Genomic DNA, 14,824 nt, shown 5'->3' with positions numbered 1-14,824 from the left:
GGAAATAAGATGAACACACCCCCTCCGAGTGACTTTCCTCCTGATGAAAATTATTTTAATGAGCATTGAGGTCTCTCTCCACGTGAAATTCATGGGGGTAATTGCACATGGCGACTAATATTCTTAGCAAAACTTGATGTAATGTGAATCTAATTTGGAAATATCATCTGAGAAGTTGATAACCATGTTTATAGAATGTTACTTTTTATTAATTTGGTTTATTGATTATTATTTTTATGGCGGTGAAATGAAAAAGATTACATATATAAAATTAATAATTAACATTGAAATTGTGAGTCTTAATATAAAACAACTAATGTTTTACATATATTTTTCAGATTCAGGAATTTTATATTTCATTTTGTCAACCATTATCTTTGTGTTCTTCTCATTACTATAAGCTAAGTCTTACTTGCATAGTTATTATCAGCAACTCTCCTTTTTACACCACTGAAAACATGTCAAGTTATGCCAAATCATATACTGTAAATACTGCTTAAGGTTATGGACAATTTTTAATAAAACAAATCTTTTTCGTATAATGAGAATTTATTTCAATCGAAAACAATTGCCATGTTGATACTATGGCATGGATTTTGATCTTCGTTAACAATTAATGCTTTGTAAAAATATGGTAGCACCCCTTTTCGCAATAAATTTTTTGATTAACAATATCATGAATTATAGATAGTGATCAAAATCCATTACATACTGTGGCACTGTTTAGCTTTGAGAAGTCCAAAAGACAGTATAAAAACATCAACTGACTTAAATGATCACTATTAATAGAGTAATGGCTATGATTCACAAGTTTTACAAATATTCAACTGTCATAAAGGTGAGGATTGTTTAACAGAGGCAATAGATAACTTTAGTGAAAGACTTTAAGTGGAACTCTGTTAACTCTGGGACAATATTCGTAATGTAAAAGGTAATCTTTCAAAAATTACAGGAGGATTTATTTTATAGGGTAAACATTTTCTCGGTATCCATCAACAACCTCATATACATTACACTCGAATAATACAAGGTATAACTTCCACTCCTAAGGACCATTACAAAGATAACAAAAATCAATTCACCTCAAATAAACCTGGAACAAGCACAGTCCTTAAAAAAATCACTGAATGTCCTCTTTTTCTTCTTAAAACTGGATTGTTTTTGGTGTTTAAAGAAACTTTTATACAAGTTGTACCTAAATAAAACCTTTAACACTCAAGTCAGTTATACTTCAGACCTGGGTTATGACCTGAATCTTGTGACCTTAAAAATGTCTTCTTTTTATCAAAAAATTTATCCACACAAGATAATCTCTGGTATAAAACTTTTAAAAATTACCATTTCTGTGTTACATTGTGTGAAATCTTCATTTATGATTTTTAAAAGTTTTATTATTATTATAGGATGATGAGAAATTATTTATAAAGATGAAAATGGACTTAAGTAGATTGATGTTTGTTATTTATCCCCCACCACCTCCTAATTCATCTTCATATTGCTTTCTGAAACAATCACCCACAGGGAAGAAATCCCAGCAACGTTGCTGATACATATTCCATACATAGGTTTCTTGGCCTGTGTACTCAGTATCCGGTTTATTGATGAGATGCATAAGGAAAAACCTGAAAAATTTACCAAAATGTGTTAAAAATTAATGAGAATTCTGAAATTTTTGCATAAATACATATCTATTACTCCACTAATTGCAATAAAAAAATGCAACAATCTGTGATAATTTTACAAATTTTTAAGAAATTTTAAATTTTATATTGTTTGCATACATTTATGCTGTCTGGCCATTAACTAATGCAACATCAAGGGAACAAAAACATTCTATCACAATTCTGAAGTTCCAGAACAATGGCAATCGGAATTACCATAGCCACCAAAATGACACCATGTTGCATATCTTGAGATGGATCTGATATCATGAACTGCAGTGCAGTTATTGCAGTTTTTAAGAAAATAATGAAACTAATGTTACAAATCAGACTCAGTTTCTTGACTTACAATATTTAATTTTGTAGTCTACAGTATCACATTGGTTTTGGTTGGACACAAGGCTGAACATCACTACATATCTTAACCTCATTTAAAAAGACAAAACCTGACACGCTACACTACAACAAACTCTTCAATTGCATACACTACCTTCTACTGCCTTTCACTTCATCCAGCATGACTATCCTTTTGCACTCCTTCCTAACTTGCTTAATCTCCTACGCTCTATCACAGTCTCTAAACTTCCATCACCAATACAAATGCTCAGCATCCATCTCTTTATACCTCTTTGGATTTCTCCTCAAAGTTCCCTCTCCTCCCCATCATACCCTGCACCTCCTTATTCGTTTTCCTTTCTCTCCATTTTGCTTTCACCATCCTTTTCAAGCTGTAAGATCTCAAAAGCCTCCAATCTATGCCTATCCTCCGGCTTCAGTGACCATGTTTCCCTGCCATACATAACTAAGCTTCATGTCAAAGTTTTAATGAGCCTTTTCTTACCATCCTTATTCAACATTTCTCTCATCACCTCCCTCCTCCTTGTGAAAGCCTCTTAGCCTAATTATATTCCTCTTCTATATCTGTCAAAGCATATGTTCTACTCAGTCAATAAATTTCTGCAACTCTGCATGTAATTTGCAGCTGCATATTTTCTTTGACATGTATCCTATATTTGTACAACAGCTCCTTGGGCACATATAAATTGATTAATTGCTTGATCTTCTCATAAATCTATTGTGGTCTAAAACCACTGCCAAGATAAGTAAACCACACCACCTCCTCTAGCTTTTGCCCTCCAATTTTAATGTTTAAATTCTCCTTCCTCCTCCTCAAAAAACCTTTGTTCTGTTTACTTCTCTTTTCATTCCATACTTATCACCCTGAAGTTCCAATTCACTCAGCAATACCTGCAACCCCTTGGTTGACTAACAAACTAAAGCTTGATCATCAGCAAATCTAACAGGTTTTATAAATTCCCTGCCAACTGACATTCCTTCCTCCAGTTCTTCCAATGCCTCTTTAACCATTTCCTCCACATATATGTTGAAAAGAATTGTTGAAAATGATCAACCCTACCTTACTCTCCTTCCTAACCATGCCCATCCGGACTCTCTGTCCCCCACTTGCACCTGAGCAGTCTGAGACATGTACGAGTGGTGTAATTCTTCTATCCCTCCAATCTACTTTTAACTTCTGTTGTGCATTCATTAATTCTAATCAATTACTCTATCAAATCCCCCTTTGAAATCTATGAAATGAACAACCCCATCCTGATTGTACTCCATGTTCTTCTCTATTAGAGACCTCATCACTGCCATTAGATAGTTTTTGGACAAATTGTAAACACTAAACCAACATATGATGGTAATTATGATGCACTCTTGATGTATTTCTATTATTAGTTTGCCATATTTATCCCTGTCTCCAATGAGTGAATAAATCATAACTTTAAAAAACTTGAAGCAATTATTTTTAAATTTGCTGATTTACAACCTAATTGGATCACATAGCAACCTTGAATAACAGCATGAGATAATATTGATAGGGAACTTAGGAGGTATGGAAAATAATGTGATGAAATTGAAAGAATCAAAGAAATATGACTCTTATGGCTTAGAGAGTCATTTTCAAAAGACACAAACACCTTGGTCTGTGTCCTTAACATTGTTCTACTCATATCTAAAATGAAAATAATCAAAATTGTTTGAAAGAAAAATGACAACATTGTTTAATTCAGTATTTTCCAATAAATAATGTGTCCCATGAATTTTAGGACAATCCCTTCCTCTGTGACAGAATCGAATTGCAATTCTTACCAGTAGATCATATTAGTTCACCAGTATATTTGGTATATTTCACAAAGAATGCATTCATACAACTTCTGAAGATGTACGACAATTTTTTCTCAAAATACGACTGCCAAAATAGGTTTTTCTGAAACTGCTCTTGTGAACTAAATATATGGAACAGCTAAGCATAGAAACTGAAAAGGCCATTTCATTCTTTAAAAGGAAACATTTAAGAAAAAAATTCAGCACTAAATTTAAACTCACATGTAGTTGGCGAGATTGTGCTCTTGTTGTACATGAGTATCAAACCCATGCGGAACTTTATCAAAATAATCTTTTCCTATTCCGCATATGAAGCAGTTAGACTCCATGTCATCTTTGACGCTTTCCAACTGATCTCTCAACTCACCAAAAGCATCAATAATCAAACCTATGGATTGAAAAGTGCGTATTTTAGCTAAGCATACTCTTAATATATATGAATACAACAAAAAAATTCAATCACATTATCATGGATTCCATTGTGAAGGTGTGTCATCCATGAAATTTTCTTTTCAAAGAATAATGCTACACTCATGCATGCACCCAGGAAAAATCCACTAAGAAATGAATGAAGCAGAAAGAATTTTAAAAGAAAAAAATCTTAACAGTGTCAGGTTTAACTTTGTGGAATCCCTTCTTGATGAGGGTAAAAAAAGAAACTTTACACTTCCACATTAAGATATAATATTTTGCAACCCTGGTTTTATTGCTGTGTTTCACCTGATGATGATGGGCAGCATCGAAGACATGGTCGTGAAATATTAAATCTTTATGTAGAAGTTTCTTTTTTTACCCTCATCAGAAAAATATCTTGCTAGGGAATTGCTAGGAATGTAATATATTCTGTTAGGCATTCTGAGGTATTAATTACAAAAATGCCTACGATGAATTTCTTACCATATTTCAAACATGTAATTTATGTTTTCATCAGTAAGAAATATTATTTTTGGCATTGTAATAAACAGTTTTCAGAAGAAGACATTCATTGAGTGCTCAAATTGTGTAACAAGATATATTGTGGCTGCAATTTGTTACAAATTCACTTTAAAAATTTCAATCTACCCAAAATTAACTAATTTATTTATAACTTAATAAATATGTTTGAAAAAGAATCAAGCAGGTTACTTTCTCTGAGTTCTTGAGATGTTAGCAAGGGAGTCACTATACATTATGCATTGATAATCTGGAAAATATTTTGGCACAAATGTGAAATTGCAAAATTATGGTTTACCTTGAATGATAGCCAACAAGATGACAATAACAAAGAAGAAAAAGGTGATGTCAAACATGATTCGGTACACCTCATAGTCATCACCATCTGGTGGTTCAATCTCGTCACCAATACCACCACCAGCTCTGACTCCTTTGTACAAATGAAACACGAAGCACTGCAAAGATGAATTTTTATGGTCATTATTATGTTACTTGATCAATAATAGTATTAAATGGTATTATAATATAATTGAAATGTAAATTTATCATAAACTTTCATATAATTTGGGGCTGGATAATGATTACAGTAGGTGCATCCACATAGATACTAGAGATGAATACAAACATCTAAGGCATTCTTATTGGAAGCATATTTCCATTTAAGATCCAAAAAAAGAGTAATATGAATTATGGCTAATGCTAAACCAGATGCGTACTGGAAGCCAATAATTGTATGGGAGAGAACATTATGTATATAATGAATATTTTTTTATTTGAAATGTTTTGGTGTACGCAAAAAGTAAGTAGTTAGATCTTAAAATTAGGAGTGATATTCATTCTCAAGTGCCAAGGGGTCCACAGTTTAACGTCCCATCCGATGGACGTCATACTCACTCTCACAAAGTGCTCTCCACAAAGCACCTCAAGTAGGGATCAGCATACCATTGAAAAATATTTGTTGGCTCCAGGATTTGAACCTGGGCCCTATCAGTGGGAAGCCTATACGTTAGCCACCGTGCCATCCTGATCCAGATACTTTTTGGAAATGTTTTTCTTGTCGTGCTAATAAACTTGCACTGTCTGACATGGCATCCGACTTCAACATGCATAAACAGCAATATATAAATTGTATATTTTCTTAAATTGTGACGTTTATATCTGGCGTGTCCTATGTTTGTGTATGTATGAATATACAACAAATCTCTGGGCAAATAAATGCATTGTTATTACTTACCGTTAACATATTATGGCACTTTTTATCAACTTCTTCATCTTCTTCTTGTATATAGAACTTTCGGAAGAAGTTAAATGCTATTACTGTATATATGTACACAATGATGGTAAGTAGCATCACAGTCAAAACAAGCTGTAAATAAATAATGAAAACTCTTTTAGAGGAATTGCAATTTAGGCACACAAAATGCAATTGAATTGCAATTTAGGCACACAAAATTACCATAGAGCCAGATAAAATCAATTAATGTGCAAGACTAACATTAAAAATGACATTTACCCAAATATAATTCTCTTACTAGAATAAAAAAGCCCCCTCATGCATTCAGTTTTGACCTCTTGATGTTTTTATTGACTTAAAGAACACAAGTACCAACATGCACTCGCATCAGAGGAAATTATCCTTAGTTCTTTACCCAGTTTGTTGTTTGCTTTAAATTACGTTAGAATGGAATTATGTTTGAAGCAAGACGGGCAGTCCTAATTTTTTTATATATTTAAAGGTCAAAGCTCAGACTTTAAATGTATTTATTCTTTCCAATCTGAGGGGATTCTCTCTCATTATTATTTAGCATGATAACCATCAGTCAAAATTTACTAATGCCAAGTTCTTCTCTTGTTCTATCTTTTACGAAAGTCCATTGAATGGAAGTATAGAGCAATTCATCCCGAATTGTGATACAATTTATTTAACCTTTGAATGTCAAAAGTGCCCATTTTGAGAAGCAGTGTTTGTCTCTCATACTCAAGTGCCATTATTGGATTTATTGGTTTGAAAATTATTCGCGGACATCAAACCATGGCAGTGTTTAGGTCAGCTATAGTGGAAGACTACACTTGCCATATGGAGTACATGGATCGTGGTACGGAGACCAAATGTCAACTAACTGCGGCATTAGCCATCACACAAAAAAAAGAATAAAGGAACATTTCTTCCATCACATCAACCTGAACAGCTGGTAGGTTCTGACTGAATGAGGAGGCAAATTAGTTTTGCTTCACTCTCTGATATCAACTAATTCCAATCATCATAAAGGTTAAGCATTTCAATAATCGTTAATGACACCCTCAACTGACCAACAGGTTCACAAGTTCTCCTTAACTTGATACGAGGAGAATATTTTTAATGCAGTTACATCTTTTACATAAACTGATAAAAATATTTTTTAAGTCTCAAAAAGATTACTTGAACATAGAAAGATAACCACAACAAATGGTTTATATTGAAGTCTGACCTGTTTTCCATTGTGCGTTACAGACTGCAAGATGGTTCTCAATGTTTTGAAACCAACTGCAACATCCAATAAATGAGCAGCAAAGAAGAAGTTGTTAAAATTACCCAGGATAGAAAATATGAAATACCAAAGACTGTATAAGAAGGCCTGAAAATAAAAATTGTTACACGTGAGTCATACATGTAATTACCTAATTTTAATCACTAAATCATGTGACAATTATTGTGCAAAATATCAGGCTATAAACAGCATTAATTAACAGTATTACAAATTTCTTAATATTTAAAGATTCCTATCACTCCTTTGCAATATGAATGATACAAATCTCTTTCGGCAAATGAGATTTTATCATTTGAATGAACTATTAGAGTAATAACAGAAAAACAAGAAAATTAACATTATTTTAAATTAAAAATTTCAGAAACTATGTTTAATAAGAAAATTTGGATAATTCAAACTTGAACAATTTGAAGAACTTCTAGAAAACTTACATTGTCAGTAATAGTTACTCCAGCTTTCCAAATTTGATACCTCCAGTCAAAATTTACAATGCTGAAATGAGTAAAATAGAAAATGGAATATATTAATAAATCATCAGGAAAATAATTTCATACAGTCTGTTGTTTAATAATGTATACAATCATGTTTTATGAGATGATCTTTACATAACTGGTATGCTTGAGGCACAAAAATATGGCAAATTTATTTTGAAATAAAGTTAAAATAACCTAAAAAGACTGACATTTTGCTTAATTCATATAAACATAAAAGGTACGAGTATGATAGTTATACTAATGTCATATTATCATGGTATGTCTGCTCATTAGCAATGACAATTCCCTAGTATTAAAATCCAAAACTTAGTACTTAGCGTATTTCAGGTCAACATTTTACTATAATTCCTACATAAAGTATATCAAATTCCCTATTACAAAGCTTTGTGCGAACAATTTTCTCACTATACTGTGGAGCTGAATACTTCTCCTAAGACCTAGGAGCATGGTTTATCTTAGCTCAATATAGCTATAGATATTTAAATATGCAAAGTGAGCTTTTTTTAACGATCAAACCTCTTCCTAAATAATTCTTAATTATATTGAGTATCGTGCATGGAAAAGAGCATTTGAAAAAAGCAATCTACGCCTAAGACTCAAGTGGACCAATTTCCTAGGATTACACTTAAATTTCAGATTATGCAAGGAGCAATGCTTGAATGAATAAAAGAGAGGATGCGAGTGACATTATTGCTCATGGATTTAAATTTTGAAATAGAAATTTTCCCTTTCCATATGATGTACCAAAGAATAATAATATGTGATTAGATTAGTATTACTGCTGATAAGAGAGTGATGGTTAGAGATGACATGGCTACATTTAAGCACAATTCACTTTGACTCCTGATAGCTCAACCCACCAGCATATGATGACCCTCACTGGAAATCATCATGCATTGTAAGTTAAGACATTGTTTTGCCACAGCTGTAAGCCCTGTTGCTCACAATTTACCAGTCTAACAAATTAAAATTTTAATCCAAGTTAGAGTTTTAAGTCTAAGTTTAGAGCTTCAACATTTAAATTTGAATCCAAGAGTCATTTGATTCAGGAATTACAGAAATTGATACCAATTTAACACAGATAAATATGTACGTACTCATAATCTTATTCCAACAATCACCCAATTTGTGGGAATTCTTGCCTTCCTCATTGCATCACATTATTTATGGGTGCAAGATATTCTATTGCAAATATACAGCATACCATATAGAGAATCTGACTGCTAATGTTTTTATTCATTTCACTACTAAAATAAATAACCCCTGATGTCCTTGATGCCATAATCTTTCACCAAGTTAACAGCATGTGTAATCATATGCATATCTTTTTTCAAGTGGAAAGAAATATTACATTGAAATAGAAGTGTTATCCCATTATAAAACTATCATTAATGCATGCTTCATATTTATTTTTATTCCACACACCTGTTATTTTAATCTAGTATTAATATGAAACAGATATTCTACCATACTAACCCAAACTTATCAGGATAAATCAACTAACATCGTACAGTATTTAAGTTTTCCCAAAATTTTGCAAAGATAAAATAAAAAGATAATATAACTTCCAATGATATACTTACTTCCATAAGCATTTTAAAAGGTACTGGTAGGCAGATGAGAGATAATTACATGGAGCAAATTTAATATTTCAAGGAACTGAAAAGGTTGAGTAGTTTTTCCACTCTCATGTGGCCGATTTCTTTGGTTTTCGTCCAATTAAAATTAACAAAAATACTTACGCTTTAATTATTCCTCCCTTATCTTCTTCTTGTGCACCAAATGAAGGCTTCTCCATCCCAAGCAGATTACTTATTGAATCGAAGTCATAGGTCTCACTATATTTTTGTCTGACTTTCTTCTTCACAAATTTATCCCAATAGCTGTCAGGGAATGACCTGTGGACATTTAAACAGATGAATAGATTTGAATGTGATGAAGTGCAATGGATTAAAACTTTATATGAATATTTTCAACTAATTTTATTGATAGAGGCAACACTCACTTTGCTGATATCACAAGCTTATCCCAATGAGATTTTATGTCATCATCTTCTGGCTGCTCAGCTATATACAAGCCATCAAACTCGAGCCTTCTTGCAATTTCCTTTTCACGTTTGAAGATAGCCAAAGGAACCTAATAAAATTAAATTGGCATTGTACAAAGATAATATTTTAATCACACACGATTTAAAACATTTAAAATTTCCTAGTGGTGGTATAAATGGAAGAAATTGACATCTTTCTCAAATACTGACTTAAACATGAAGGATTTACCAAATAAACATTTACAACGTTTAGGCTTTTGGCACATACATGAGATTTATACATATTAAAAGCATCTTCATTCTGTGCCATATAGATGACTATTTCTTTCAACAAATATTTAACAATAGAGCAACATGCATACCATGAAAATCCAGTCCTATTGTGATGACACTATGTATTATTATTGTTGAAATAATTTAATGGGCATAGAATAGCTTTGCCCCTATTAAAAAAAATATTGTTCCTATTGTTGAAATAGGAACAATTATACCTTTCAATAATGCCCGCCACAGGACTCAACAAACATATCTCTCTTACGGAGATAATGATGGAGGACTATGCAAATATATGAAATAAGATAAAAATAGGAGACGAATCAAGAATAACTCTAATCCACACTATTTCAGGACATAAGACAAGGAATGTGAACATTTACGTTTAAGATGAATTAAGGCTAATTTAATTTCTTTGAAGAAGTGACTGTGTTTGAGGAATACCTGCATAAGCTGAAGATAACAAAAATAGACTCTGGGAGGAAAATTCAAGGATAAGTATGTTTTCTCAGGAAAATACAGCTAATATTGCGGTTGTTTAATGATTTTGGCAAAATTCTTCAGATATATCAGTTTAGGCAACACTGATATAGATGGAGAACTTTTTCAAGTCGAACATTGGCAATAAATTTTTAATGGATCCTCAATTGACGGAATACGGTTCTAGCATGTAGAAACTCAAGTAAGCTGCAAATATGCAAAATAGATTGTTTTGATGATTGACCTATCAATTTCAACTTAACACAACCCTGAGGATTACATGTACACATTTTACGAGTGATATATGAGTTGGTGATAGATATTTCATGTCTGAAATCTTATATTTGGCATATCTTTCAATTTTGACAACCAACAATTCAATAGATGTCCAATTATTATTTTTGGTCACCCATCGTTAAGATAGATTTTTGATGGACAGAAGTTTCTCTAAACAAAAACATAATGCGAATACAATCTAAAACAATTAATTTCCAAATATTACCTTGAGATGATAATAAGCAATTAGCATGGCCAGGGATACAAGTGAGTGAAGCAATGCCATGAGTCTCATCACATGTTCCATGTAAAAGAAATCTTCGTCAACGTGAACCAGCTCAATCGGATCTTCTTCATCCTCCCCACTGCCATCTTCACCGCTGGCTGCGCCACTCCCGCCACTAGCACCACTCGCTCCTCCCCCTTCCTCCCCACTCGTGTCATTTAGCTCCATGCTTGATGATAATTCCTCCATGAGATCGGCATGCCCATTGCCATTACCATTGCCAACATCATCATTGTCATCTTCACCCAGAGTGGACACCTTAAGGGGATGAATATTATTAAGTTCATATTTAGCCATGGTTAATACGTATAATTCTAGGCAAACATTTAAAATTGTGCAATTAAATTTTCTCTTAATACTACTAAAACAATAATAAATGTAGACTAAAGCCAAGGGAAAGGAATATTTACCTTGTAGAAGAGTAGGATGAAATTGATGCAGAAGGCCAAAACGAGTGCAACATATTTCAAATTGTAGAAATTTCTTGCCAGAAAACTGACAGCTCTCTTGGTATACTCACTGAAGTCAATCTGAAAGTCAGAAGAAAAAAGTCACCATTCAGCTGACGTAAGATTTTTGGAGCAGTAGAAGATAACATGTTTTTAATGCATTAATGGTATCATCCAACACAATGATCTCATCACCATTGTATCTATAGACATGACTGATATGTATAAGTGCCAACTTCATGCGTAGCCAATATCCTCGGAGGTTATTTATTCATGGGAATGAATGGCCACATGTAATGGCCTAAGTGTCTAATGTTATTGCCATTAACAAGTTTTAAAATAATTGAATCACAGCAAAATTACATATTTGAAAACAATTTTAAGAATATGACCAACTTGAACATGGAATCATTTTATGCACTATTTTTAAACAATTAATTCAAACCTATTGGGATGGCCACCAATAATTAATGCTTTAGAAAGGTTAATTTACAAATTTTGCTGCCACCTGCCAGGAGAGTGACTCTAACCAAAGGCTAAATGCTAAAGGCTTTTTTTAAGGCCACTTAAAATTCCAAGTCTGAAGTGACTGTAAGAATAAAATTATCAGCATAAAAAGAGGAAATTTGCAACAATTATAAAATTTAATTCAGTATTCAATTTAAAATTTCAAACAACATTTCAGACATCTCAATCATGGGGTATGAGTAGATGAGAAAAATCATATGATATCATGAAGGGAAATTTCTTTTATCTCAATAAATATATGTTGCATTAAATGGTATCATTAGTTATTCATTCAATCTTTAACATTGGAATCCATACAATGAATGAATCCATAGCTCATTTCAGCTCCAGAAAGAAAATATCATGTCATTACCCACCAAGATACAGACTACCTTGTAATGACTGCTCACTAAAGTGCAATTTGAAAATGGATGAGATATCACACTTTTAAACCTTTTTTTAGCATGGAAAAATTTTATATCACACTTAAACTTGATCATGGGAAAACAAAGGGTGGCAGGAGATAATGAGAGGCAAATGAGGTGTAAAAGATGGTGATGTATAGAGGTGAGAATTCTAGGAAAGCAAAGTAGGAGTAAAAATAGGCATTTTGGATTGAATTAATGGAGGCTGAGAGTATACAGAGCTTATGAATGAATTTTGGAAAATATAGTGAGGAGTTAAAGGATATTTGGAGTCATGTTAGTTAAGACCTATGAGCACAGTAGTTTGCACTGTCAGAGTCAATCCAAAACCTACCTTAAACTTGTGGTGGACTTCTGCTAATATTTATAAGAGAAAATTTTCCTTGAAAATTATGCAGCGGAATATGTATCTTGGAAGTGTGATAAAAACATTTTGAGAGATTATTAAAATTATGCATGCATTATTCAAATGAATTTAAATAAGATAATGAAAAAAAAGAAGCAATCAACCAACATTATTAACTCTTTCACAATGAACAAAATGGCAGAAGTTAAAGATGATATTTAATACAGATGCAATGGAGGCATCCAATTGGAACCTGTTAGAAGACATTTGTTCCGAGAGAGAAGGAGAAAGAATATAAAAATATAAACTGGGTATACCTGTGATATTGCTGAAGGTTCAGTTACGACCTCGTGCTTGGATTCTGCTTCCACTGCTGCCATTACCGCTTGTTGCTGGGCTGCTGCTTCAGCATTGAGTGCTGCCTGTTTCTTAGCTGCTTCCCCACTAATGAAGGAAATAAAGAGAATATGTACCTTTTAATAAAAAAGTCACAAGCACATTTGTTTTGCTTTGTCCATAACTTTCCTCATAATAGCTATGTGCTGATAGATAAATATGTTAATTCCGATGCATATTTAAAATATGGCAACCCAGTAAAATTGAAGATCTTGTAATTCCAGAGTTTTCAATACTTTTGTACAATAACTTTGATGCCACTTTAACAATAAAATTTAAATACAAATTCTGAATTGCATTTACCAACATTCTTAATTCTTTCAACAATGAAAATACGAGGGTCATCCGGAAAGTAGTACCCGTTCGTGCCGCATGAAGTGCTGACGACGCGAGTAGCCGCTGGACGAGGTCAGATAGCTTCAGTGGCTTGTCTGCCTTCTCTGAGCCAAGTTGCGTGACGCTAGCATTGCCTGTGTTGTTTCTGTGATTGTTTACAATGTTTAAAAAAATTGAGAACGCCGCCAGTTGTGAAGTGAGGGCAGTGATTAAATTCCTCAATGCAAGAAACGTTCGCCCATGTGATATTCATCGCCAATTAAAGGAGGTGTATGGAGACAATGTAATGGACGAGTCGTCTGTTTGGCGGTGGTGTCGCAACTTCAACATGGGGAGGGGGAACACACACGACGATGAGCGTTCGGGGAGACCGTCTGTCATTACAGACCAACTGGTGAGCTCAGTTGACGAATTCGTGAGTAACGATCGTCACAATTGATGACATCTGTGAGCATTTTCCCAATGTTTCTCGAACAATTGTTCATGAAATTGTTAAACACCATCTGCATTATGCAAAAATTTGTGCAAGATGGGTCCCTCGCGTATCTCAATGAGCTGGCGGCGAAGGACTATGCAGCAGGAATACAGAAACTTGTCACACGTTATGACAAATGCCTTAATTTGCTTGGAGATTATGTTGAGAAGTAGTTTAAAGTATCCTCTTTCAAATAAAATTTTTTATGTTTGTTAATATTTACTTTTGTGTCTTTATTTCACGAACGGGTACTACTTTCCGGATGACCCTCGTAAGATATGAAAGATGCTTCGGAAATGTTAGTAACGTAAGAATTTCATGCTGTGATTCCAGCTTCATTCCTTCATTGCATTATAATGTTTATTCCAGTCTCAACAGTTGGTTCCATCACAAAAGTTCAAATCTAAGCCTGCCAAAGCAACCATAATTGTCACTAAGAATAGAACAGGAGGAAAAAAAGAATGTCCAAGTTGGCCTATAGTTGAGGCTTACCCCAGAAGGTCAACAAGAGAAAGAGGACTGCTTCCCTCTCCTTCACCCTCTGCCTTATGTTCACCTTCTGCACCTTCCTCGGGTGTTGTTTCGCCGCCCTCCTCAAGACTGGACTGAGGTGAAGGAGGAATACTTTCATGAGGGGCCAGGTGGAGCCTATAATAAAGAAAACGTAACTCCTTTTAACTGCTTAACGTCTGGAGGCTGAGTAATTTTCAGTAAGTGCTACACCTTTAATTTCATACGAT

At 33.6% G+C, this 14,824-nt stretch overlaps 1 protein-coding gene across 6 annotated transcripts in view; it reads right to left on the bottom strand.

The window, feature by feature from the left end:
- Nucleotides 1-530: 530 nt before the first annotated feature.
- The window catches only part of RyR (Ryanodine receptor), a 161,304-nt gene continuing 147,010 nt past the window's right edge, over nt 531-14,824 (bottom strand). For all 6 annotated transcript variants that reach the window (XM_071593416.1, XM_071593421.1, XM_071593418.1 and 3 more), the window contains 12 exons: nt 14,577-14,732; nt 13,195-13,321; nt 11,561-11,680; nt 11,091-11,408; nt 9,794-9,924; nt 9,531-9,686; nt 7,726-7,786; nt 7,235-7,381; nt 6,001-6,132; nt 5,065-5,221; nt 4,056-4,221; nt 531-1,622 (listed from right to left, as the gene is read on the bottom strand). In XM_071593416.1, the coding sequence (XP_071449517.1) occupies nt 1,463-1,622; nt 4,056-4,221; nt 5,065-5,221; nt 6,001-6,132; nt 7,235-7,381; nt 7,726-7,786; nt 9,531-9,686; nt 9,794-9,924; nt 11,091-11,408; nt 11,561-11,680; nt 13,195-13,321; nt 14,577-14,732 (1,831 nt within the window). In that variant the 3' untranslated portion in view covers nt 531-1,462. The remainder of the gene's footprint in view (nt 1,623-4,055; nt 4,222-5,064; nt 5,222-6,000; nt 6,133-7,234; nt 7,382-7,725; nt 7,787-9,530; nt 9,687-9,793; nt 9,925-11,090; nt 11,409-11,560; nt 11,681-13,194; nt 13,322-14,576; nt 14,733-14,824) is intronic.

This window comes from Hetaerina americana, unplaced genomic scaffold (genome assembly GCF_022747635.1).
Source record: "Hetaerina americana unplaced genomic scaffold, ioHetAmer1.1.p SCAF_6, whole genome shotgun sequence".
Taxonomy (NCBI): Eukaryota; Metazoa; Arthropoda; class Insecta; order Odonata; family Calopterygidae; genus Hetaerina; species Hetaerina americana.
This window is presented reverse-complemented; position numbering and strand designations above follow the sequence as displayed.